This window comes from Anabrus simplex, chromosome 1 (assembly GCF_040414725.1).
Source record: "Anabrus simplex isolate iqAnaSimp1 chromosome 1, ASM4041472v1, whole genome shotgun sequence".
NCBI classification, from domain to species: Eukaryota; Metazoa; Arthropoda; class Insecta; order Orthoptera; family Tettigoniidae; genus Anabrus; species Anabrus simplex.
The window spans coordinates 823946322-823973670 of NC_090265.1; the positions used below are offsets into that span (position 1 = coordinate 823946322).

A 27349-nucleotide genomic window follows, 5' to 3' on the forward strand; every position below is an offset into this window, starting at 1 on the left:
AATTGAAAACACTAATTCCAGATAGGCCCAGACGGTTGAGGCGCTGGCCTTATGACCCCAACTTGGCAGGTTCGATCCTGGATCAGTCCGGTGGTATTTGCAGGTGCTCAGATACGTCAGCCTCGCGTCGGTAGATTTACTGGCAGGTAAAAAGAACTCCTGCGGGACTAAATTTCGGCATCTCGGCGTCCCCGAAAACCGTAACAGTACTTAGTGGGACGTAAATCCAATAACATTATTATTTAAAAAACACATCCACGTTAAAAAATACGTGTTCTACCCAGGTATACATGACATGTGTAGAAACAAATTTAGGTATTTTGAGGTTTTGTTACCTTAATTACTGGACCATCCTCGTATTATTTTTTTAATTCGTTCTGTTTATACTTTATGTGGACGGATGTGCTGCGGAGACTTCTCAAAGGTATGAGCTGTAACTCTCAGTGAATTACCGGCTAGAACAGGCGCGCCCTCTGGTATCCGGGAAGTGAGGTAAGACCTCCCCGGCTCGCGAACTGACGATTAATTTGCCGGCACGCTCGCGGTGACATGATAAGGAAGCGCTTCGGTCACGAGAGGGTGTGATGGTGCGCCCCAGGCGACAGCTAAGTGAACCTCTCATTACACACGCCTACCTTGCACTGTGCTGTACCAGGATACTCGCGCAATCAACACGTTTTATTTTGAAGGCATTTTAGACAAAGAACCTTACTTATTTCACTGCACATCGAACGAAAATTTTAAAAGGCTATTTATGTGTGTAATAATTCACTTCTAAATAAATTTATCAATACTTTATGGGTTCATTCATTTATATATTCTTTCATACGTAATTTGCTGCTGATCATTTAATAACAACAGCATCAAACAGTGATAATAATGATAATAATAATAATAATAATAATAAACGAAAGGCCTTGGCCTACCAAGCGGCCACTGCTAATCCCGAAGGCCTGCAGATTACGAGGTGCCATGTGATCGGCACAACGCATCCTCTCGGCCGTTATTCTTGGCTTTCTAGACCGGGGCCGCTATCTCACCGTCATTTTTAATCACGTAGGCTGAGTGAACCTCGAACAAGCCCTGAGATCCAGGAAAAAATACCAGGTCTGGCCAGAAATCGAACCCAGGGCCCTCAGATAAAAGGCAAGTATGTTACTCATACACGACGGTACCGGCAATAATAAAAATAATAATGATGATTGGCTTAGACGATAAAAACTCTTGGCTTTCGTAGCCCAAGTTGGCAGGTTCTATCCCTGCTAACTTTAGTGATTTGAAGGTCCCCAAAAGACCAGCGTGGTACCGGTAGATTTAATCGCACGTAAAATTACTCCTGCAGGACAAACTTATGGCTCCTCGGCGGCTCCTAAAACCATGCTAGTAGCTTCCAGGACTGCAAATCAGCAACATTTTTAGAGACATCCAGGTGTTGGAAATTTTTCCACTGGAGTACTTTAACGTGGCAGAGACCAACGACACGGTGTAGTCACATTTACTTAATCAACCTTAAATACCAACCCTGATCTAACTCGTTCACGGGAACAGAAGGGCAACAACTAATATTTATGACTCTAGAATAAGAAAATGTTAGAGCATCAGGTTAGTGGTCCTAACCTTATTGACGTTACACCGCTAATACACTGACTGACAGAGCAAATGCAACACCAAGAAGGAGTGGTTCGAAAGGGATGAAAGTTGGGAAAAAAACAGAGACGGCACGGACGAATAATTGATGTTTATTTCAAACCGATATGCAGGTTACACAATGCGCACGGCATCGACTCAGTAGGATGTAGGACCACCGCGAGCGGCGATGCACGCAGAAACACGTCGAGGTACAGAGTCAATAAGAGTGCGGATGGTGTCCTGAGGGATGGTTCTCCATTCTCTGTCAACCATTTGCCACAGTTGGTCGTCCGTACGAGGCTGGGGCAGAGTTTGCAAACGGCGCCCAATGAGATCCCACACGTGTTCGATTGGTGAGAGATCCGGAGAGTACTCTGGCCACGGAAGCATCTGTACACCTCGTAGAGCCTGTTGGGAGATGCGAGCAGTGTGTGGGCGGGCATTATCCTGCTGAAACAGAGCATTGGGCAGCCCCTGAAGGTACGGGAGTGCCACCGGCCGCAGCACATGCTGCACGTAGCGGTGGGTATTTAACGTGCCTTGAATACGCACTAGAGGTGACGTGGAATCATACGCAATAGCGCCCCAAACCATGATGCCGCGTTGTCTAGCGGTAGGGCGCTCCACAGTTACTGCCGGATTTGACCTTTCTCCACGCCGACGCCACACTCGTCTGCGGTGACTATCACTGACAGAACAGAAGCGTGACTCATCGGAGAACACGACGTTCCGCCATTCCCTCATCCAAGTCGCTCTAGCCCGGCACCATGCCAGGCGTGCACGTCTATGCTGTGGAGTCAATGGTAGTCTTCTGAGCGGACGTCGGGAATGCAGGCCTCCTTCAACCAATCGACGGGAAATTGTTCTGGTCGATATTGGAACATTATTTATTTAGCGTATGGCTTATACAGACATAATCAGTAATATACATATATACATATTTACAGCTGAGAAACAAAGCAACTTGTGCTTCACAATTGAATGTCTAATTCTTCGATCCAGCGTGCAGCATCCGGAGTTAGCAGCAGGAAGTCATCCTCATCACCGTGATAGGCTCGAATCCTACATTCCCTGACGATATGACAGCCAGGGTGTCTTGCACATGCTGAAGAATGGCGGTTGACGTGGCGTGCAGGGCTGCCACCGCTTGGCGGCGGATGCGCCGATCCTCGCGTGCTGACGTCACTCGGGCTGCGCCTGGACCCCTCGCACGTGCCACATGTACCTGCGCCAACCATCTTCGCCACAGGCGCTGCACCGTGGACACATCCCTATGGGTATCGGCTGCGATTTGACGAAGCGACCAACCTGCCCTTCTCAGCCCGATCACCATACCCCTCGTAAAGTCGTCTGTCTGCTGGAAATGCCTCCGTTGACGGCGGCCTGGCATTCTTAGCTATACACGTGTCCTGTGGCACACGACAACACGTTCTACAATGACTGTCGGCTGAGAAATCACGGTACGAAGTGGGCCATTCGCCAACGCCGTGTCCCATTTATCGTTCGCTACGTGCGCAGCACAGCGGCGCATTTCACATCATGAGCATACCTCAGTGACGTCAGTCTACCCTGCAATTGGCATAAAGTTCTGACCACTCCTTCTTGGTGTTGCATTTGCTCTGTCAGTCAGTGTATCTGCCTGGTGTGAAGTTACAGGTAAAATGAGAACCATCACTACTTCAAATATAAAGATTTCTTAGACTCACTAACAAGTGTTTGTATGTTGTTCTGTTCTAAACTTATTCCTGATGTGAAGATGAAATGAATAGGCCTATGGCATACCAACTTCAGACTGCCGTGAGTAAGTTTCGAAACCCTCATGTACGGAGTGCAAACTTACAGCTATCAACCCATACTATGTAATCAAAATTCTCGGACAGAGAAATTCATTGTCACCATCCCTAAAATTAGTTCGAAGTCTTGATTAAGGCCATCTTCGCTTCCTTACCGACTCTAGCCCTTTTCTTATCCCATCACTGCCATTAGATCTATGTGTGTCGGTACGGCGTAAATAAATAAATAAATAAATAAATAAATAAATAAATAAATAAATAAATAAATAAATAAATAAATAAATAAATAAATAAATTCTCGGTCACTAATTCATCCGAGAATCCATTCATTAATCCATCCCCCACCCGGTATTTTTTTCTTTAATTAATCTCTTATTTTTCATCAATGTTTCCGTTTTATCTTTTTACTTCATCCATTCCATTCATTCATTCATTCATCCATCATGTATTACTAATATGTTGTTTTCTCTGTTTCAGGTAAGTACTAAAGCAGCGATTTGAAAATTCTCTCTCACGTGAGTACTTCCGGTTTTAACAGTACGTTCGTTTGTGTTCAAGGTTGTGGCATTGAATCCTAACCGGTAAAATTTTGCAGTAAAAGGAGTTTTATTAGTTAGTTAATCACTCAATTAGCATAAGTTTCGCATTTATGGACACCTGCCTGCATCGGGTTTCGAACACCGAATATTGTGTGCAGGAGGAAAGTTCAATTTTGTTAGCTGAAGTAGGAGGGCCAATATGGTGGAGGAAGTAAGGAGGCCATAGAATGTAGACTAGTTCAGACAAAGAAGACATTCAGTAAGAAAATAAGTGTGTTAACTTCAAACATAGATATGTTTCTCAAAGACACGATTTTGAAAACTTCTGTGTAGTGCTTGGCAAGCTATGCAAGTGCAATATGTACCGTAACTGGCAGAGAAAGTCAGGGTATAGAAGCCTTTGAAATGTGGTGTTACCGAACGATATCGAAGATGAGATGGATAAATCGAATTACAAATGAAGACATACAGAATCAAGTTAGTGAGAAGAGAATGGCTACATGTGACCAGAATAAGATATATATTGATAAGTTTCAGTTGCGGCGATGAGGACCCCGCGGGGAGGTGGGGGGGGGGCATGGCTTGTGAGGGGCCCATGACTGTTTCATAATTCAGTAGCTGATTTTACATATTGATAAAGCTATGGCACAGAGCACTGTGCTGTAGCCATTATTATTAAATAAATAAATGAATAAATAAATAAATTCTCGGTCACTAATTCATCCGAGAATCCATTCATTAATCCATCCCCCCACCCCGATATTTTTTCTTTAATTAATCTCTTATTTTTCACCAATGTCTCCGTTTTATCTTTTTACTTCATCGTTCGAGTGTTAACTACGTATTACAACTAACATACCTCACCCAAGAGGTAAGCCGTAAGACGCTGTGAATCTCAAACGAGGTCCACAGCCCGCACCTCGCATCCCCATGACAAGGAGGCTTCAAGGGCATGCGTCAACACATCATCATCATCATCATCATCACCACTGGTGGTCTTCCTATCGGCAGGTCTTCGCATGAATTCTCCACGCTGTTCTGTCTTCAACCATTCTCTTCGTCTTCCAATAGCTTCTATTTAACTTCACACTGTCTACTAACTGATACCTCTTCCTTCCTCTCTTCAGTTTTCCTTGTATCTTCCCTTCCAATGCTTTGTTTATTAAACAATTTCGTCCCAAACAGTGAATTTCGCTAGGGTTCGGGCTGGCAAAGAAATCCAGCTCGCTGGAGTGTGCTGAACTGCTGCAGAGCGAGCGGATTGTCGAGCCTGGACTTAGCTGATTTGCAGTTTCTTAAACTTGATAAAAAGTTTTATAAGGAATAATACGAAAATGTAAATACAAAATTATTTGCCCCAGCAGCGCTGGGGTAGATGGTGTTCGGTGCACGCCACATAGAATGTATAGATATTCACTAACTCATAATATACAGCGTGGTAGCAACACAATGTGCATAATTTAAGGATATGTTCCTTGCTGAATTCCACGCCGAATTAACTAGTCACACCGTAGCACAAATCTTAATAGTTTACAAGTCTAATGTTAGGAACTTTAGACTATTTACATAGTAGGAAGTGTTAGGATAGAGCAATAATAGTCACACAATGAAAACTAGGAAATCATCAACGTTCTGACGAAGTATAACTTGAAAATATTCAAACCAAGGAATCAATTATTCATAATTATACAGTGCCTATGTTAAAAAACGAAACAAAGAAAAGAAGAAAAGAGGAAAAGAAAGCAAATAAATATACGTTTGATGAAATAGACATGTAAATGTTAACTCAGCATAGGGTGATATGTAGAACTGTATCAAAGTAGTCTATCGACTGATGGCCTAAACAAGAACGGGCTGCACGGTTTGGTTTTCACAGCTTTTAGCTTGCATTTCTGGGAATGTGGTTCGAACTACACTGTTGGCATTCCTGAAGGTGGTTTTCCGTGGTTTCCCATTTTCACAGCAGTCAAATGCTGGGGATGTACCTTAATTAAGGCCACGGCCGCTTCCTTCCCTCTCCTAACCCTATTCTTTTCCATCGTCGCCGTAAGACTTATCTGTGTGTCGGTGCGACGTCAGGCAAATTGTAAAATACTTATGGATCAAGCATAGTCTTACGGCCGGATGCCTTTCCTGACGCCAACCCTAGTAGAGGGATGTATTCACTCTTGTTTGTCTCTCTGGCGGTTTGTAGTGTTGTGGGTTAATGAATATGTGTAACAAAATGAATACAAATACCCAGTCACAGAGCGGGAGGAATTAACCCAGTCAGGAATTGAACCCAGGGCCATCTGAACTGAAAGCCTTTCAGACAAGAAGCCGGACCGTCAGACAACAACAAAAATGCTTTATATTTTGTCATAGGAATAACGGGACATGAGAATTAGAAATAAGTGGCTGTGTGTGCTAACTGTTGTCATGTCAAGTAATAAATTTGGTTATAATTAAGAATCAGAGAGAGTACTGTAATTCGTGATAAATCGTCCATTAAAATTGGCGGGATCGTACTGTAATTAGGTGACAGCATGAGTTTATAAACAAGTGGGTACATGTCACCTGCGACGGCGGCAATATCATGCTCAAAGGTGTGGAGGCCAAAGAGCTCGTAAATCAAAACATAATAATAGTTAAGACAGAAAGCAGATTAGCGCTCACTACTCTCTCCTGTACCTCGTTCGAAATTAAGAATTCTTGCCGTGAAAAAGTATCTCAATGCTATTAGTTCATTCTCTGGTAACCAAGCTGCCTTTCATGTTCACGCCATTGGTGTACGATGTTATCAATACACTCCGACCTAAGATTATTGAAGGCCGTTTCTCTCTTCACCGCTTTCCCCACTCCCATGACGATATGTGTAGCACGTGTGGACTTGGCGCACACATTACCTCTTTAATCGTATCTCCGTAGCCCAGAGGTCCCACCCGTTTTATCCACATCTCTCCCTCGCAACCACACAGCACAGAAGGAACAAATGGACAAGCAGCAACACAACTTTTGTACCACCAAAACCATAATATTGTAAGTCAAGAAATCATGTAAAAAAAACTATTGTACAAAATGAAATTCAATAAAGCAATTAGCCAAGAGGCCGAAACCCCCTCCCAGCTCCTTTACCGAATAAAACCTCCATCTCCCCTCTCCCAACTCCAGCAAACCACCAAACTCACCGCACTTCCTGGCCAGAGAGAAGACGTCACCTTCTAAGTGGCCCTTCTAAGGGGAGGGGAATGAAAACATTCCCTAGGTCCTAGGTTTACTACCGGATGTCATTCGAGACCTAAAAGTATGTGCAGGGATCTATTCCACAATGAAGAGTTGTTATAGTGGTTCAGTCGTCAATGATCTCTATTTTGGGCTGTCGCTCAAGTGGCAGTATCCCTAACAGTTATTCACTTAGCCATTTCTTACATATTTTCAAAGAACATTGAAATTTATTGAACATTTCCCTTGATAATTTATTCCATTCCCTTACTCCTCGTCCTACAAATAAATATTTGCCCCGATTTGTCCTCTTGAATTCCAGCCTTATCTTCATATTATGATCTTTCCTACTTTTAAAAGATCCACTCAAGCTTATTTGTCTACTAATGTCATTCCACGTAATCTCTTCATCGACAACTCGTAACATACCACTTACTTGAGAATCTCGTCTCCTTATTCCCAACTTTGCAATATTTCCTTTGGCGGGAATCACCCAGAACAAATCGTGCTGCTTTTCGTATGATTTTTCCCAGCTCTCGTATCAATAGTCCTGGTGTGGATCCTATACACTGGAAACATACTCTAATTAGGTTCTTACCAGAGATGTATACACCGTCTCCTTTACATCTTTACTGAATGAAAACCTACAACCTGTTTTCCAGTCAATGACCGAGTCAGGGATGGAATGAATGAAGTCCTCATCTTGCGGCGAGGATAGGAATTGTGCCGGCTGCCGAAGCCTGTCGCACTCCTCTGGGGCAATGATTAATGACTGGCAAATGAAATGAAATGATAGTGGAGAGTGTTGCTGGAATGAAAGATGACAGGGAAAACCAGAGTAACCGGAGAAGAACCTGCCCACCTCCGCTTTTTCCAGCACAAATCTCACGTGGAGTGACCGGGATTTGAACCACGCAACCCAGCGGTGAAAGGCCGACGCCCTGCCGTCTGAGCCACGGAGGCACTCCTTTAAATCTTTAGGCTACTACAACCCTTAAATACCCTCATAATCATATGAAGAGATTTTTGACCTTTCTTTACGACCTCGTTAATGTGATTACCCCGTTGAAGATGTTTTTTTTTTAAAAGTTGCTTTACGTCCTACCGACACAGATAGGACTTATGGTGACGACGGGATAGGAAAGGACTAGGAATCGGAAGGAAGCGGTCGTGGCCTTAATTAAAGTATAACACTAATATTTGGCTGGTGTGAAAATGTGAAACCACGGAAAACCATCTTCAGGTCTGCCAACAATAGGGTACGAACCCACTATCTCCCGGATGCAAGATCAGAGCTGCGCGTTTTTAACTGCCCGCACCAGTGAAGATCATTCCAGACCCTGACCCTGAGGTACTTACAGTTATCCCCATGCCGTACTATCACCTCAACACTGTAGAAGTATGGGGTGCTGTCTGTAAAAGAAGAAATATATCTTGAGACAATTACAAACACACAATTCAGGAATCAGAGGAATTAAAAAGATGCGAGCATAATCCTCCGTCGGTAATTGAACGTGGGACGCCATGGACCGAAGGCCGCTATTGTAACCATTGATTCAATGGACCGGACAACCTCCAGGTTGTTAATAAACGAAAGTGAAGTAGCTTGTATATGCATAGCTCGTTTATGGACACGTTGACCTCCTCTTCTTCACGCCGGGCTGAATATTTGGCTTTCTGAACTTAACTTGGCAGGTTCGATCCTGTCTCAGTCCGGTGGTATTTGAAGGTGCTGAAGTACATCAGCCTCTTGTTGGTAGATTTACTGGCGCGTTAAAGAAATCCTGTGTGACAAAATTCCGGCAACTCGGCGTCTTTTCAAACACTGTAACAGTAGGTAGTGGGACGTAAATTCAATAAACATTATTACTTCTCCCCCTCCTTTTCCCACACTTTGGTTTTAGGGCCAGTTGTCATTCCTGTCACTAATCATAAGAGGAGGAATGCATTCACTATTGGGTGAATACTCAGCCTGAAATCGAACCCAGGATAATCTGAAAGGAAGGCCTCAACACTGACTATTCAGCCAAGGACAGTACGACAATAGATATGTCGTATGGTCAGTGGGACGATGTCCTTATCCCTAATGCTTGGTTTTCTTGACTGGAGAAAAAATTAATTTGTGTGTATGCACAGTGTAATTAAATAGCTAGCTTTTTCTCAGAAGGACATTACGCAATGCATTTGGAACAACTGCCTCGCCTGTCATAATTTACACTCAGACAGTTGTAATGTAAACAAAATATGGATAAGATAGTAATTGAAAGGTCTGGAAGTAGTTCCATTCGTGTTTCGTATCCTTGATAAAGAATTTATGAGAATGACATTGTAATAAATAATTGTTAATAGACACGGTTATCTGCATTTCTGCATTGTGGGTAAACCAGGTTGTGAACTGTGATATTTATCTGCATCGCAGTTATTGATACATGCAGCTACGCGCATAAAATACTAATATCATATTATTATTTATAATTAAAATTGATATACTGTTAACCAATAATGTTTGCAGAGGAATAATAGTACTTGCTGGGAAGGAATTGCAATGTACAGTAGGTGCTTGAGAGCTCAGGGAAGACTTGTGAACTTTGCAATAATTTATCGGGATGTGCAATAACAGAGACGAAACTATGATCATTTTATCATGAAAAAATTCATATTTTCGTGTAAATATACTGTATTTCCATTTATTTCTAGTTTTCATGAGAATAATAATAATAATAATAATAATACAACTTATGTTGACTGCCTAGCCTTTGTAAAAAATCTTGCAATTTTTTTATTCCTCAAACACACCCATGGAACGAGTTTTTCAGCTTAAAACACAAGCAGCGAAGGCAGGCCTACAGCTCCCTTTTCAGAAAGCAAAATGTTCAACTGTTAAGAAGCTGGCACCCAGAGAGCTCACAGTGGGACAAGAAAAAATGGTACTAGTAGATAATTTCAAGTATCTGATAACACCAAGCTTGTCAGAGAAAGAATTCTTTACATTACGGATGAACAAAATGTAAATGGCGTACCATTTAACCAAGAGCGTGTACAACAAAAGGTCCATATCATTCCAAGCAAAGGTGAGGCAATACTGCAGTGTCATCCGTCCAGAGCTCTTATACGCTTCAGAATGTCCTTCAAATGAATAAAAAAGGACTGATCGAGAAACTAGAGGCCAAAGAAAGGAAGATTTTCAGAAAAATCTTAGGACCCATCAAAGACAATGGAGAGTACAGAAGGCGGCATAACGACGAACTATACACCCACGTAGAAAAGGTTACCGATATCATCCGGAAAAGAAGAGTGATCTTTTATGCGCATGTAGCACGAATGCACCCAACAAGACCGACCAACCGCATCATTACCTTCTTTCAGCAGAAGAAAACCAAAGGGGCGTGGTTCACTGAGGTAGGTAGAGATCTTGAAGAAGTGGGAATCACACATAATGACATCCAGAAGCGTGTCCCACTTAAGAAGAAACTTCAAGTGTTCCAGGTTTTTCGAGAGAATCCAAAATTAAAAACTTGAAAGGCATGGACGCAAGAGAGGAAGGAACGATACGGAGAACGCATACGGAAGTACTGGGCTAATATCAAAGTCAGAAGTAGTCAGTTGAAATGTGATCCAAAGTTGGCCGATACGACATGAATGAAAATGAATAAAGTCATGTTATCTTTTACGTCCCACTAACTACTTTTGACATTTTCTGAGATGCCGCGGTACCAGAATTTTGCCCCACAGCAGTTCCTTTACGTGCCAATAAAGCTACCGGCACTAGGCTGACGTATTAGAGCACCTTTGAATACCAATGGACCTGCCAAGTTGGGGTCAAAAGACCAGCGCCTCAACCGTCTGAGCCATTCAGCCCGGCATGGCACTTTCATAGAGTTAAATTCGAAATAAAAAACACAATTCACCGCGAGGAGTTTGTTGCCATTGTAACAACGTTTTCATCTTTCCTGCCATTTTTGACATGAATATTTCTTAGAGCTTTGGGTCATCCGAAAATTTACTAGATGTGACGTGATGTGACTAAATATGACGTCAAAATATGTGTTACCTAGCAACAGTGACCTTGAGAGGTGGACGGGCTGTAGATTTCTATAAATAGAGTGTGTTGAAATAGAAGGCCCTAGGTTAAGATACGTAGTGTAGTACCACGGCCAACTAGATATATGCAGTGTCAAGTCATCCGTGGTTGTACTACCATTCAGATCAGTGACCTCCCTCTTACGGTACACACTGTAGAACTAATACTTTGTAAATCCACAGCCTCCTGTGGATTCCCTACGGCTACGTCTTATAGCTGACGGTCATTTGAAATTAGCAGCCCCTGATGTTTTACGTAGTGATGGTTTTCTAACGGCAGTGTGACCAGAGAGATAATCTGGGAATGCCTAGAAGATATAGGCGTGCCAAACTTCCTGATTGATAAAATAAAGATGCTGTATCAAAAGTGTTTAAGGTGTCAAAATAAGGGATGGAAGATCAGATAGATTTGAAACCAAAAGAGAACTCCAGCCGGGAAGTGCCTTGTCACCACTCTTCTTAATCATTGTCATAGATCGGATAATTAAATCCATCAAAGAATATTGCAAAAAACCTAACACTAATATTTGAATATGATGTTCTGATCTGGGGAGAAAATGAAGCACTAGTACAGGAGAAACTAAATGTCTGGAATGGTAAGTTTATAGAACATGGACAAAACATCAGTAAAACAAAAACTTTTGAAATGACTATCAACGGGAGAGGCACAGATTCAAACATTTTACTGGAGGGAGCTCAATTGCAATCTGTTTCTAACTTCAAATATCTTGGAAGTATAATTTCAAAAGATCACACAGTAAACCAAGAAATACTTAATAGGAATCAGAAAGCTTCTCAATTTTATCTTCAAGTGAGAAATATACTCTGGGATTATTAAAATATCCCAAAAAGCAAAACTGACCGTGTTTCATACCTACTTCATTCCAACTCTCATATATGGACTTGAAACATGCACCCTACATAACAAAGCAAATAGTAAAATCCGGTCAACATAAATAAATGTCATCAGAACATTGAACCAAAAGGCCAAGACCGAGCTCGATAGCTGCAGTCGCTTAAGTGCGGCCAGTATCCAGTATTCGGGAGATAGTAGGTTCGAACCCCACTGTCGGCAGCCCTGAAAATGGTTTTCCGTGGTTTCCCATTTTCACACCAGGCAAATGCTGGGGCTGAACCTTAATTAAGGCCACGGCCGCTTCCTTCCCACTCCTAGCCCTTTCCTGTCCCATCGTCGCCGTAAGACCTATCTGTGTCGGTGCGACGTAAAGCAACTAGCAAAAGGCCAAGAAAGTCAAGATTAGAAATGAAGCGAACAGGAAAGAGGCTGGCATCAAAATACCTGTTACTGAGGTTTTAGGAAGACACAGACTACAATGGTGTGGACATGTTATGAACGAGAACAGCAAGGAATTACTTTGACAGAGAAGTGAAAGGGGATAGGACAGTTGGGAGACCAAGGAATCGATGGATGGACACAGTGAAATTCGAGGTCAGGAAAATGAATGCCAAGTGGGAGGACATAGAGGAACAGAAACTATACTTTGACAGGAAGAAGTTACGAGCACTTGTACACCACACCTGGGAAACTGAAGCTGGAAACTGATGATGATGATGATGATGATGATGATGTTTTACTTAGTAATAGTGACCTTGAGAGCTGCACTTTTCCTACCATAAACCATTACTCAGCATCACCAAGGGGCCTGTAACTTTTACCTTTTCGAAAAACTAATGATCATGAATATGTCTTTCAATAAACGAAACTCACTTATTGATAATGCTGCTATTGGCTTTACGTCGCACCGACACAAATAGGTCTTATGGCGACGATGGGGCAGAAAAGGCCTAGAAATGTGAATGAAACGGCAGTGGTCTTAATTAAGGTGGTGTGAAAATGGAAGACCACGGAAAACCATCATCAGGGCGGCCGACAGTGGGTTTCGCCCAATCTATCTGCCGAATACTGAATACTGGCCGCACTTAAGCTACTGCAGCTATCGAGCTCGGTTTATTGATAATGAACGATTTATTTGCATCATTTCACAGAGATAGGTACAGATGTTCTTTTTATACAAATCTACAGCCCATGCAACTGAACGGAAGAAGCAAGAACTCCGGATTATCCAGTGACGGATTAACAAATAAACCAAAGAAGTTACTAATGTTGAGGAATTAACCAACGCTGATGCGATAGAATGTTACAAAATTCTACAAGTTTCCATGCAATATTTAGAAAAAAAATAGCGATTCTATTCGGACTGAACAAAGGAGAGAAAACATTGAGAAAAAATTAAGAATATATAAAGAAAAGTAACAAGGAAACGGAGAAGCTGTAGCAATGAACCTAGGCCGTCGTAATTGATACTATAATAATAATAATAATAATAATAATAATCTAAGATAGAGAAGATCACGAGCACAATGCGCAAATGCAGGCTTGCTTGTGTGGTCACTTACCACGGATGGACGACTCACGATGGACAAACGCATTTTTGACTCAAATCCATAAACAACAAAATTCTCTGTTACGTTAATGTCAAGAAAGACATCAAAGAAATGGACCTACGATCAGATGACGCCCACAAACGAGACCTTTTCAGAAGAAGCATTGTGACTTTCGGGACTTTACAGGGTGTGAAGTGAACAACTGGTGCAAAGTGCTTGACACAGCGAGCTAATGAAAACCTACTGCAGGGCCTCTCAGACGCCCAAAATCTCACGCGTGCAAATCGGGGCACAAGAGCTCCGTGTACTGTGCATCGGTCCTACTCGGCTCGGCTCGGACCAGCGCTTCGTCTCTGGGCTACTCGGATAAGCTCGGCTCAACTCGGCTCGGAGCAAGTGAGGAAGAGGGAGACAGGGAGAAAGAGCGAGACAGGCTTGGAGAAATAGAGAGACAGCGCTATTGCTCCAAATCGAGCAGTGGGGTTCTGCACTCTGGTCAACCAAGCGAAGTCGTCTTTTCAACCGTGCGCATTGCATGCACCCTGAAGGGCCTGACCTACTGGAATATTAGAAATCCGAGCAACTTGCTAGGATGTATGAAGAAACTGAATTGTGGTCCCTAGTTGGCTGATCAGCGAATAATAATAATAATAATAATAATAATAATAATAATAATAATAATAATAATAATAATAATAATAATAATGCAGTGTCATATGAATTCCCGTTCTGGAAGGACATATTATTTTGTAAACCGAAACTAATGCTGCCTGTCGAGTGCTAATTGAAGTCTAAATATCTGCGCTTTTTGCGTGTAAGGTTGGAGCATTGGCCTGGGAGCTGAAGACCGTGAGAATGTAAGTCATAAATGGCAATGCCTGTCGTGTCACATGTTTGAGAACACTCACCTGTCTCTCTACATAAATCAAGCCCATATAAATATTGGAATTACCTAACAACCATAAAATGTCAACATAATGGTCATAAAAATTCTCAAAATTTATGGTACGCTGTATATTAGGTGGACGTGGTGAAGCATATAGAAGCAGAGTGGAACGGTTCATGTAATTATTCACGGGAAAATTAAGGTGTGAAAAATCATTCTAAGTGGGGTTATAACAGGGATAACGTAATTTAACAACTAAGCAAAAAAAAATAATAATAATAACTTCTGTAGCCAATTACGATCGTAAATCTTTCATCGCTAAGAGAAAAAGCGTGTTAAAGTATGGGTTTTTAATCATTTATTTGACGCGCGCGCACGGACACGCACACAAAACACCTAAGCACAACAATGCAGGGGGAAAAATACCTTTTGTTCGACGATTACTACAGGGTGTATCAGAACTATACGGACAAAAGATATCAGGGATGCTCTTCGTGTGATGTTAAAAACGATGGTGCAATCGGATTGGTGGAGAAAAAAATGTTTTTTCTTTTTGAGAAAAAGAGGTTGCTTTGTAACTTCCAGGCGTGCGATTCAAATTGACGAACTCGCCGTATTTGTTATACCAGAGCACAAACCGCTGCCGTGCTTCAGGGAAGATAAGGCCAGGGAGAGAAAGTGGGGGGAATAATGGGGACAGAGATAATGCACAAGTTTTCTCGTTCGACTCGCACAGGATTGTTCTTGTCTCTTACAGGAAATATCCACCGTTTGTTCATTAAACAGCCGTAACTACACACAAACAGTATAAGAACACACTGTAATTAACACACACTTTTCAGGCAAGGAATTCACCAGATCGTTCATTCTCTCGTCTGTTGGTCGCAAGAACGTTCTGTATTATTAACATGCAACACTTCCACCGCAGGATTGTGTATTCCTTCACTCACATCATCAAATACTGAACGAAGGAAACAATAATCCCAATGGTTTGATTAGAGTGGATGTTCAGTATTCCCTCCTCTTACTTCGATGCACCATAGTAGAGACCTTTGGACTCTGTTCACGATGTGTGGTGTGTCGCTAACGTTGTGGAAAGCTGCCTTTATTCTTGTTACAAGTTCATCTTCTCTATCTACGGGGATCGAATAGTAAACAATTTGTGCAGAACAAACTGTCTACTGGGGTTGGGAAGCGACTATGCGAAACGAACGAGAAACGTGTGCATTCACATCGAGCATTAACTCTGTCTCCCATTTCACAAATCCCCTCTTCTCCCTTCCCTTCCCTTCCCTTCCCTTCCCTTCCCTTCCCTTCCCTTCCCTTCCCTTCCCTTCCCTTCCCTTCCCTTCCCTTCCCTCTGACGCCCAGCAACAGGCAGCGGCCAGCTTTCTGACATAGCAAATGTGACAAGAAAAGCTTTAATTACATCTCGAAATTAAAACACACCACCGGTTCGCTGGAAGAGATACGATAGGATCTACAAAGACTGAAGATCACCGAGCTCGATAGCTGCAGTCGCTTAAGTGCGGCCGGTATCCAGTATTCAGGAGAGATTGGGTTCGAACCCTACTCTCGGCAACCCTAAAGATGGTTTTCCGCGGTTTCCCATTTTCACACCAGGCTGTACCTTAATTAAGGCTACGGCCACTTCCTTCCCACTTCTAGCCCTTTCCTATCCTACCGTCACCATAAGATCTATCTGTGTCGGTGCAACGTAAAGCAAATTGTAAAAAAAAAGACTGATAATCGCAGATGACATAATAAATAACAGGGTGGCCTTGCGGCGACAGATCACTTATGCCGATTTTTCGCTTTTGCGAATTCGACGTCAATCTCCGAGAGGAGCAGGGGCAGGCGATCGGCCGATGTATGAAGTTACGGGAAGAAAATAAAAATACTGTACCGTAGTCTTAGGTTCTAAGCGGTCTACAATTGGCCAAATTCTTTAATAAAAGAAAATAGCTAGCCCTCTGGTGTAGAGGCCTGTCTCATGTTCCAAGGTCTTGAGTTCAGTTTTCGGGAAGTTGGAAAGATTTTAATTCTGGATTGTGGAGGAGAACAGGATTCACTTGCTACAAAATTATCTGAAGCTCTTAGTTACAGGAAGAAAACGCACAGTGAGAAGATGGCGCTACTCACGTAGTGTACGTAGACAACACCGGTTTCCATGGTTACAATGGTGTCAGGAAATTGATGATGACGCTAATTCCAGATAAACCCCAGACCAGAAACCTATACATTTTCAAACATTTATTATCTTCTACTTATTTCACGAACTTATCGTCAGAAAAGGTATATTAATAATCATATGATTCCAGGATAAAAAAGGGATGTTAATTTTACCACATGACTGCACTATTTTTACAGCAGGAGCTGTCGATATTTCCGAAGCTCTACCTTACAGTTTAAGTGTTAAACCTTCAGCAGTTCTTATAATTACTGACTCTCTGAGTCTTCAATACTTTATAGTCACCTATTACATACAAACTAGCGGGCCATCAAATCCTGATCATTCAGAGATTTCGACAATTTACACCTCTCAATATTGAGGTACACTTTCTTTGGATACCTAGCCATAAAGTCATCCTAAAATAAAAACCCATGGCTCAATAGCCCCGAAGGGCCATGGTCTACCAAGCGACCGCTGCTCAGCCCGGAGACCTGCAGATTACGAGGTGTCGTGTGGTCAGCACGACGGATCTTCTCGGCCGTTATTCTTGGTTTTCGAGACCGGGGCCTACATTTCACCGTCAGACAGCTCCTCAATTGTAATCACGTAGGCTGAGTAGACCTCGAACCGGCCCTCAGATGCAGCTCAAAATCTCTAACCTGGGCGGGAATCGAACACCGGGCCTCCGAGTAAGAGGCAGGCCCGTTACCCCCTATATTGCGGGGCTGGCCATAAAGGTAACCTGCACAACGAATATATTGACTGGCTAGCTAGATCAGCAACGCATTTGGGCCAACGCCTATATTCACGAGTGCCTCGAGACTATTGTATGGGCCACGTATCAAGCAGCGTTCCCGAACGCATACTGAAGAAGAATGGAATTTAACAAAAAGGCAACGGGTAAAACAATACGTTGCAGTCCAACCATACCCTCCTCACTCACCTTGGTTCTCTAAATGGAATGCTTGTTGCCGATACGTCACTTCTCTTATTCGCATGAGGTTCAATCACGGCAGTTTTGCAAACCATCTCTATCGGACCGGAGTCCTGAACTCATCTTACTGTTCCTGTGACCGTCAAGCAATCGCTGACTTCAACCACATCTAGTGCCATCTTTGTAATGTGTAATGGAAAAAATGACTAACAACTTTACTTTCAATCAACTTCCAACCACACTCAGTTTGACGTGTTACAACATCGTAAAAAATCACTAAACAGATTACAGCGCCAATGTTTCAATTTCTTTTTGTCTCTCTGTGTATGTGTGTGTGAGTATTCTGTAAGGACTCAAACTATTAAAACTACGTAATCCAAGTACAATATTATGAAAGATTCATATGTGTATATGAATTCTACGTGTATATTTACTGTTTTGTTTTGTATGCCACTGCATTTGTAGCTGGCTGTTTGGTCTGGTACCTAAAGCCAATTTAAAAAACAAAAAACAGGGATGTGACACAATCTTCTGCAATGGAATTCTGTCCTACAGCCAATAAAAAAGTATTGTGCGTATTGTATTTATTTATGGAGGATGATGTATGGTGAGCGGCATAAGAACAGAGGCACGAGTCTCACGCCCGTAGCGTGTGCACGTTACGGACAATAGGCAATATTAGGCGGCACCGTCTATGAAAGAGCGCCGGCGCGACGCCTCTCTGGACTACCAACACCTCTGTACGGGCGTGGTCCATCTTCTTCAACAGACCTTTAGCAGCCGGGGATAAAAATAAAACTCGAATCGGAGAGAATGAAATTGTTTACAGCTACAGAATGCCGAATATTCTGGAATATGAAAATAAATTCAGGATGAATTAGATTTAACAAAACAAGCCACTGATATCGTTGTTATAGCCAAGTAACTTCCATGTTTACGTGGAATTAGTACCAGGCTTTATTCATGTCATAAGTTTGTACAGAGTTCTCCTTCACATTCAATATACATTATGCATGGAATAAATAAATAAATAAATAAATAAATAAATAAATAAATAAATGGATTTCATAATTTAATTATATTCATGAATGAATGAATGGACAGAATTTATGCAAGCATGAAAGAAAAGGAAACTACTCCCAGTCACAGATAACCAGTAACTTTGGGGAGAGCCCTCAGTTATGGAACACCAGCAACTAAGGTAGAAATATTCCATCTATTACATGAAATTGAACAATTAATTATGTTGAGGAGTAATAACAACAATAATAATACTCACTAGGCTAATTAACCCTCAACTGGTATGATCTATTTTTGTAACATAACTGGTAACATACGTACCGGGCGTGCGGCTGTGAGCTTGCATCCGGGAGATACTGGGTTCGAATACCACTGTCGGAAGCCCTGAAGATGATTTTCAGTGGTTTCCAATTTTCACACCAGACAAATGCTGGTGCTGTACATTAATTAAGGCCACGGCCGCTTCCTTACAACTCCTAGGCCTTTCCTATCCCATTGTCGCCATAAGACCTATCTGTGTCGGTGTGACTTAAAACCACTAGCAAAGTATCATACGTCTGCCAGACTCCGGATATTTACTTTTAAATTAAACAATATTTTCTTAAATTCGTGTTTTTTATTCAACTTAATTCTTTTAAATACATGTTTTCAAATATGTTAGTGCAAAAGGTACAAGAAAAAATTAAAAATTAAAGAGATAATACTAAAATATTAGAATGATTCTCCAAAAATGTGGACGCATCTGTTCATCTTAAAAATCTAGGCATCATTTCGCTGCTATTTCAGTGTTACACAAATACCATAGAAACAAATATAACATACAATTATTGGAACACTCAAAATATAAATTTACATTTTGAGATCCAAAGTCCATTCTCCTTATCAAAGAATTTGTTACGTTATTTTTACATTTATATAACTAGTAGCAAAATCCGACAGACGTTGTCCTGCCTGTGTACGTTTATTTACCTCAGCATATACGACACTAATATCGGTCGTTTTCGATTACTTTTACATTTCATCCTCTCCCTTTGGGCTGGGAGGGGGTGTCCTGCCCCCACACTATTTGATAAAAGGAACACATCATAATCTTCACATACTGTTGGGTAGGCAACCCGCTGATCGGACTTGTCTTGCGGTTTGCTTATCTTCCCCTATTTACTTTTTCACCCCTTAGTGCCGAACTACGAACCAGATTTCGTTGAAACCACTTCATAATCCCTCTCAGATGTAATAAGAACAAGCCGTGAAATTTTCAGCGAAATCGGTCTAGTAGTTTTTGAGTCTATTAGCTTCAAACATACCAACGTCCAATTTTATATATATAGATAACTCAAAATATTTTATGTCTCCAGATGTAGCTATGATGTTCAAAATACATAGAAATATATATTAGACTTCAAAAATGTATCGTTTATCCGTAAAGCACTCTCGGCAGATATTTTTGGCGCACTCCAAGCATATATTTTTGGCGCACTCCAAGCAGATAGGTTTGCCGTACTTCTGGCACGGTACTTCGTTCTTCTTTTCAGTTTAGGATCGCAGAAGTAGAATGTTTTACGAACCTCGAAGAATTTAGACAGTTCAGGTTGCTCTTGTTCGTCATCAATCTGAAGAATCCTCCTCATGCAGAATGTCAGTTCATGTGGAAGAATCTTCAAGTCAGTAAGCCTCCGACACATTTGTGGATAGACCAGAGACTTTTCAAGTTTCTTCATGAAATCAAGACTATCCATCTTCTCAACATCAGGGTAGGCTTGATGAAGAATGAACGCATTGAAACCATATCCTATATCAACAATATTAAAAATATTGTCATTTGCCATCTACGAGTTCTTCGAGTGGATGAGTAGTTCACACTCTTCTGATTCAGGCCATCTACACCTCCTTAAGTCATTTTGTAGAAAGCAATAATCTCAAACTTTCCAGTGTCAGGATCATATACCATGGAGTGATGCATGAAAGATACCAAAATCACTGCTTTTGACTTCTTTGGTGCGTAAGAAAGTAATGCCATGTTTTCTGCAAAACCATAAAGGGAAGGCTTCTCTACACGTGACATATTCTTGTATACTATAATACTGTACATTAACAGATTCGTGGCCCAAACTTAGCTATCAAGCCTTAGTCCACTCTACATATATTATAGGATATTGCTACTTTCTTACGTATACATTCCTAATTACAATTAAGAACTTACCGAGATTACTAGGCTCGTACCATTCTTTGCTTATCATCCTAATAATTCTACAGCCGTTCTCATCCTCACTTAACATATGTAGTTCATTGGTATTCAGAATTTTCCTTCTAACAGTTGGGGTTTCTTCACAGGATTTCAGCAAGTGAAATTCTTCTGTATGCTATCCATAGAGAAGGCCCCTTACTCTATCCTTTTCCCTTGATTCGAACCCCACTGTCGACAGCCCCGAAGATGGTTTTCCGTGGTTTCCCATTTTTTTGCTAGTTGCTTTACGTCGCACCGACACAGATATCTATGTCTTATGGCAACGATGGGACAAGAAAAGGCTAGGAGTGCGAAGAAAGCGGCCGTAGCCTTAATTAAAGTACAGCCCCAGCATTTGCATGGTGTGAAAATGGGGAAAGCACGGAAAACCATCTTCAGGGCTGCCGACAGTGGGGTTCGAACCTACTATCTCCCGAATACTGGATACTGGCCCCACTTAAGCGACTGCAGCTATCGTGCTCGGTGTTTCCCATTTTCATACCAGGCAAATTTTGGGACTGTATCTTAATTAAGGCCACGTTCGCTTCCTTCCCACTCCTAGCACTTTCCTATTTCATCGTCACCATAAGATCTATCTGTGTCGGTGCGACGTAAAGCAATTTGTAAAAAAAATTTTAAAAAGCCCGAGACAGTCATGGTGGAATGAGCTGGAAAATTTAAACCAGCTGAGCGTCGAGGAGATTGAAGAGAAAAGTAGGAGATCGACAGTGAAAGCAGCGCATGGTCTTCAACGCTAGTGATCTCTGAATGATGATGATGATGATGATCATGATGATTTTGTGTAGACTGAGCGAGTTGGCCATGCGATTAGGGGTGCGCGGCTGTGAGCTTGCATCCGGGAGACAGTGGGTTTGAATCCCACTGTCGGCAGCCCTGAAAATGGTTTTCCGTGGTTTCCCATTTTCACACCAGGCAAATGATGGGGCTGTACCTTAACGCCACGGCCGCATCCTTCCACTCATAAGCCCTTCCTGCTCCTTCGTCGCCGTAAGACAGACCTGTGTCGGTGCGACGTAAAGGCAATTGTAAAAAAGAATCATGTAGCTATTTGTAGCCTTGTGCAGCCCTTGTATGCCAGACCCTCCAACGAGAATAAGCAGCGTCTGCCGTGTATGGGAAATGCTTCTATAAGTAGTAGAAGATAGCGTTGTGTGTGGTGTTTGAGTCGTACGAATGTTGGGGACAGCACAAAGACCTAGTTCCCGATCCAAGGGAATTAAGCATTTAATCAACATTGTCGGGATCCGAACCCAGGATCATGAGAACAAGGACCCAGACATGATGAATGATGATCGTGATGCCCTTTCCGTATCGTCCGACTAATTTATAGAAGTTATAGTTATAGAAAAAACGCCTCCTAACTTCTCCTTTAATCCAAATAATGAATCTCAAGGCATTCATAACAGAACACAGTACAGTGCTGTACTCGAATGCTGAATCTTGTGGTTATAGCCGGGAGCTGAAAGCATTGTTCGCGCTTGGCACTTGAACAGCTCGGCGAGTGGGCTGGGCGGAAGTGAACACTGATTGTATTAATAACACCGGTCTCCACCTGCCTAGGCGTGAATGCCTTACCTTCAGGTACAAATCAATAATTTGTCTCGGTGTGGTTACCCATTAATTAGTTGTGTAAATACTCACGGTGTTTAACAGCTGTGTAGAAAGTGGTGTTTACTCAGAGTACAGATTTCAAGGACGTACGTTATCCTTCTTGGGCATGAATGGTATATATTCGCCTTAGAAATAAGATCAATTAACTAACTCTTTGATATAAAAGGCTGAGCGTGTAGGAATCCATAGATGATCTGACCATTCGTATTGTCCTCGAATAAGATCGCAAACCCAATATCTGCGGAGTTATGGTCCGCTACCACTACCATCAATGATCACGATACCTTCGATCTACTTTTAACAACAGGGCGAGTTGGCCGTGCGGTTGCATCTGGGAGATAGTAGATTCGAATCCCACGGTCGGCAACTCTGAAGGTGGTTTTTCGTGGCTTCCTATTTTAACACCAGGCAAATGCTGGGGCTGTACCTTAATTAAGGCTATGGCCGCTTCCTTCATACTCCTAGGCCTTTCCTATCCCGTCGTCGCCATAAGACCCATCTATGTTGGTGCGACGTAAAGCAAATACCCATACATTTAACAATATGTAGCCTACTCGATGTGACCGCTATCCATTACAATTCAGCCTTCCACCCTGAGTCTCATAGAATCGCGCATTCGTTGGGAAAACCCTGGCTGTTGCCGGATTGGATCATAGGCATTGAACACGAGTTCTCATAGTGTATCCAGGTGCTCATATTCTAACTAAATTTAATATATTTTTATTTTCACTTATATCCCGTTAGTCAGTTTATTTATCCTAAAAATAAATAGTGTGAAAATTGATGAAGTGCATTAGTATCAGTTTAATTGTTACCGTACGGTACCCCTCGATCTAGGGCAGTCCCTCTAATTTACTCAGAAGGAGCATGAACATGGCTCACTCTCAGAATAGATCACGGCGGGGAAAAGAATATGCCTGTGACTGCGTGAACCAGACACTTTCTTACCTTTAGGTCGCTGTGCATACATATATGTATCTATAAAGTACAGAAAATGACCGGCAGATGGCGCTGGATAGCAACACATCATGTACAAATGGCCACACGTGCTTGACATGACATGGGGTTTTGTTGACACCAACAACGAGTGCACAAACAGGCCAATAGATGGCGCTGGACAGCAACACGTCAGTGCACGGACGGTATAAAAGGAGCTGACGTGAGAGAGGGCGTCAGATGCGCCTGCAATCGTGGCATATTGGTGTTACCAGAAAAGGCACTGTTAGTGAAGCTTTATTTACCTTATTTTGGTGTCAATAAAAAACCACGCCATGCGAATCATGTGTGCCATTGTTACCTAGCTCAATAACACCATGAGACTAATCAGTGAACTCATTAGACCTACGTCCACTTACTGGCTCCGTATCCTCAGCAACATCATGCCACCTGACCTACGCAAGAAAGTTGCTCTGATCCACGAGTATAAGAAGATCCAGAGTAACGCCGCCCCTTGTATTCACTGCGGCATCCCTGGTCTGAACAGGAACCGGCTGAGGTCTAGACATCCCCCGATCACTGGGCGAGTTGGCCGTGCGGTTAGCGCCGCGCAGCTGTGGCCTTGCATCCGGGAGATAGTGGGTTCGAACCCCAGTGCTGGCAGCTCTGAAGATGGTCTTCCGTGGTTTCCCATTTTCACACCAGGCAAATGCTGTGGCTGTATCATAATTAAGGCCACGGTCGCTTCCTTCTCACTCTTAGGCCTTTCCTATCCCACCGTCGGTGCGACGTAAAGCAAGTTGCTATCATAGAAGACCGTTTTCAGCTGAATGTAAAATGGAGAGCTGAATGGAGTACTTTCAAGTTTGGAGTCATTTAATTGGAAACAGCCCTGCAACTGGTGTTAACCTGCCAAGAAGAACGTGGACTGTCCTCAGTAGGATTCAGACTAATCACGGACTACCACTCTTTAAATGGGGTTAAATTCTTTCTCCCCAATGTGACTGCGGTGCTCCCTCATAAAAGTTCACTACATTGTATTTGAATGTGATAGAGAGCATATCGGGGAAATCGGTCCGATTGGCAACATCCGCAGCCATAGAATGGATAGACAGTTTAGATTTACAGATACAAGCCTGCTTTATCTTATCGTTGTTTCCGGGACAAAACCTCCTATGTGATAATATTTTTGGAGATACACTTACCCGCAGCACATACATTATGAACAGCGAGAATGCCTTGACAATATTCACACAATATCACACCTTAGATGACAGAACCTTACCGGCCAAAGTTCAAACCTAAAATAATTCTCATAGGAGGTTTTGTCCCGGCAGCGACGATATGCCTCTGTAAATTTGTAAATATTAATGTCTTCTTTAGAACAGGATAGAATACTCCCATCCCCTAGTTCCTGATTGCGAGGAACTGGGAATAGAGCAATCATTGTTACAATTAATTTATCTATTACTACTTTAAATACGCCCTATGGATGGGGGACGCAGAAGAAGAATACATTCACGGTATCCCCTGCGTGTCGTAAGAGGTGACTGAAAGGGGCGTCCAAGGGGTAATTGAATTAGAACCATGAAACTACTTGTGATTTGTACTGTCATGCGAGGAACACCATTGGTCGCCTTTACTTGCGAGTAGTACCACTATATTGGGTACACAATAGGTTTGTGATTAGTAGCAACAGAGGGTGAATCGGAATGGGTTTTACAGTACCCGTGATTAGTACCACTACAGTATATGTGGAACACCACGGGTTTACATTGCCTGTGATTAGTACCATTATGTGAGAAACACCACGTGTCTGGGCGTTGCCTGTTATTAGTTCCACTATTTGAGCGACACTGTGGGACTGCGTTGCCTGTGATTAGTACCCACTATGTGATAAACACCACAGAATAGTACGAGTCCCTGTGATTAGCACACCTAAGTGAGGAAAACCATGGGTTTGCGTTGCCTATGAGTGGCGACATTATGTGAGAAACACCATAGGTCTCCGTTACCTGTGCGTATTATTTTACCTTTGAGTAGTACCATAATGTGTGGAACACCGTGAGTCTACACTACTTTTGATTAGTACCGCTAAATGAGAAATACTATGGTTCTACTGTACCAGCGATAAGTACCATTATGAGGGGCAGTTGACTTGGATTTTGGACCCCTTTAGACAACAAGCATTATCGATTAAGGTTTTCGCTTTGGCATCAGTCCTTTGGTCAGTAATACTATTGGTTTGAGATAGTTTCTGGGAAGGTGGTGCATTGCGGGTCGGATCCACTGATTGTTTAAAGTTCATAATCATTGTTCATCGTCTCTTTTCCATTAATTCTAGTCAGTGAATTAATTTTGGAATGACTATTAATGTTCAGTATTGTCAGGTGGATTGCTGATTATTTGAATTTCATTTTCATCCATTCATTCTTCATCATCACATTTTGAATTCTGGTCAGCGGATGAGTTTTGGACTTTTAAATTGTCATTGAATTTCATCTCATTTTGTACCATTAAGGGTCGATGACTTAGATGTAAGGCCCCTTTAAACAACAAGCATCATCTTCACTACCTTAAATATTACAATTACGCCTACTCACTATTTAAACCCGATCTCTGAATTGTAGTTTCCAAGATTTTTATTTTTTATTTTAATCTATACGTTAACATGTTTACACAGTCTAGAACGCGGCCTCTCAAACGCCCAAAATCTCACGCGTGCAAATAGAGGTGCAAGACCTCCGTGCACTGTGCATCGCTCCCGCTCGGCACGGCTCGGACCAACGCTTCGTCTCTGGGCTACCCGGCTGAGCTCGGCTCAATTCGGCTCGCATCTGGAGCGCTACCCAGCAAGTGAGGAAGAGGGAGACAGGGGGTGCGAGCGAGACAGGCGTGGGGAAAGAGAGAGACCGCGCTATTGCTCCAAATCGAGGAGTGGGAGTCTGCACTCTGGTCAACCAAGCGAAGTTGTCTTTTGCACCGTGCACAGTGCATGCACCAAGCACATGCACTCTGAGAGGGCCTGGTCTAGAGCAACAAGTATATTACCCCTATTGATTTGTGTGAGTGCAAATATTTATTTGTGTCACAAGTCTAAATAGTGTTATCCTTGGATTAGAACAGACATTGTGTATTAACTGTATGACTGTATGAATGAATGAATGACTGAATTAAAAAATAATTAATTAATTGAGAGCATTCAGTAATGAATGCTCTCAGCGTACATCTACGGAATTGCAGCAGATAAGGTGGGAATATTCCATGTGGTTGAATACATGGCAATGCATGAATGTCCGGCTTCATGGCTAAATGGTTAGCGTGCTGGCCTTTGGTCACAGGGGTACCGGGTTCGATTCCCGGCAGGGTCGGGAATTTTAACAATTGGTTAATTTCGCTGGCACGGGGGCTGGGTGTATATGTCGTCTTCAGCATCATTTCATCCTCATCACGACGCGAAGGTCGCCTACGGGAGTCAAATCAAAAGACCTGCATCTAGCGAGCGGAATTTGTCCTCGGACACTCCCGGCACTAAAAGCCATACGCCATTTCATTTCAATGCATGAATGATTCATGAATGCATGTGTGCACACTCTTTTGCTTATATCATGCGATACATAAATAAATAAATAAATAAATAAATAAATAAATAAATAAATAAATAAATAAATAAATAAATAAATAAATAAATTCAAGTTTAGTGGAGAGGAAGGTGATATAGGGTGGAGCAGAATGTTTCAGCTACAGAACGGGTCTTTCATGTCAGTGATTATGAGTATAATATAGAGGTCAACGTAGACTCAGTTCTGACGTGACAGAACAGGAGAAAAATTCGTAATACAGTCGTTGTGTTACTTTAATACTTTCTTTGTACCTCCCTGGTTATTTGAGCCTGA

General features: G+C 42.3%; 2 protein-coding genes across 2 annotated transcripts in view; one reads left to right on the forward strand and one right to left on the reverse strand.

Moving 5' to 3' along the window:
• LOC136873862 (calpain-9) overlaps positions 1–27349 on the forward strand; it is a 1061895-nt gene that overhangs the window by 394743 nt on the left and 639803 nt on the right. The gene's annotated exons all lie outside the window — the stretch shown is intronic.
• The window catches only part of LOC136857160 (piggyBac transposable element-derived protein 3-like), a 50194-nt gene that overhangs the window by 17217 nt on the left and 5628 nt on the right, over positions 1–27349 (reverse strand). Inside the window, exons 2-3 of the mRNA XM_068225706.1 lie at positions 20163–20450; positions 8508–8575 (exon numbers count right to left, since the gene is read on the reverse strand). Coding sequence (XP_068081807.1) covers positions 8508–8575; positions 20163–20450 — 356 coding nt within the window. The remainder of the gene's footprint in view (positions 1–8507; positions 8576–20162; positions 20451–27349) is intronic.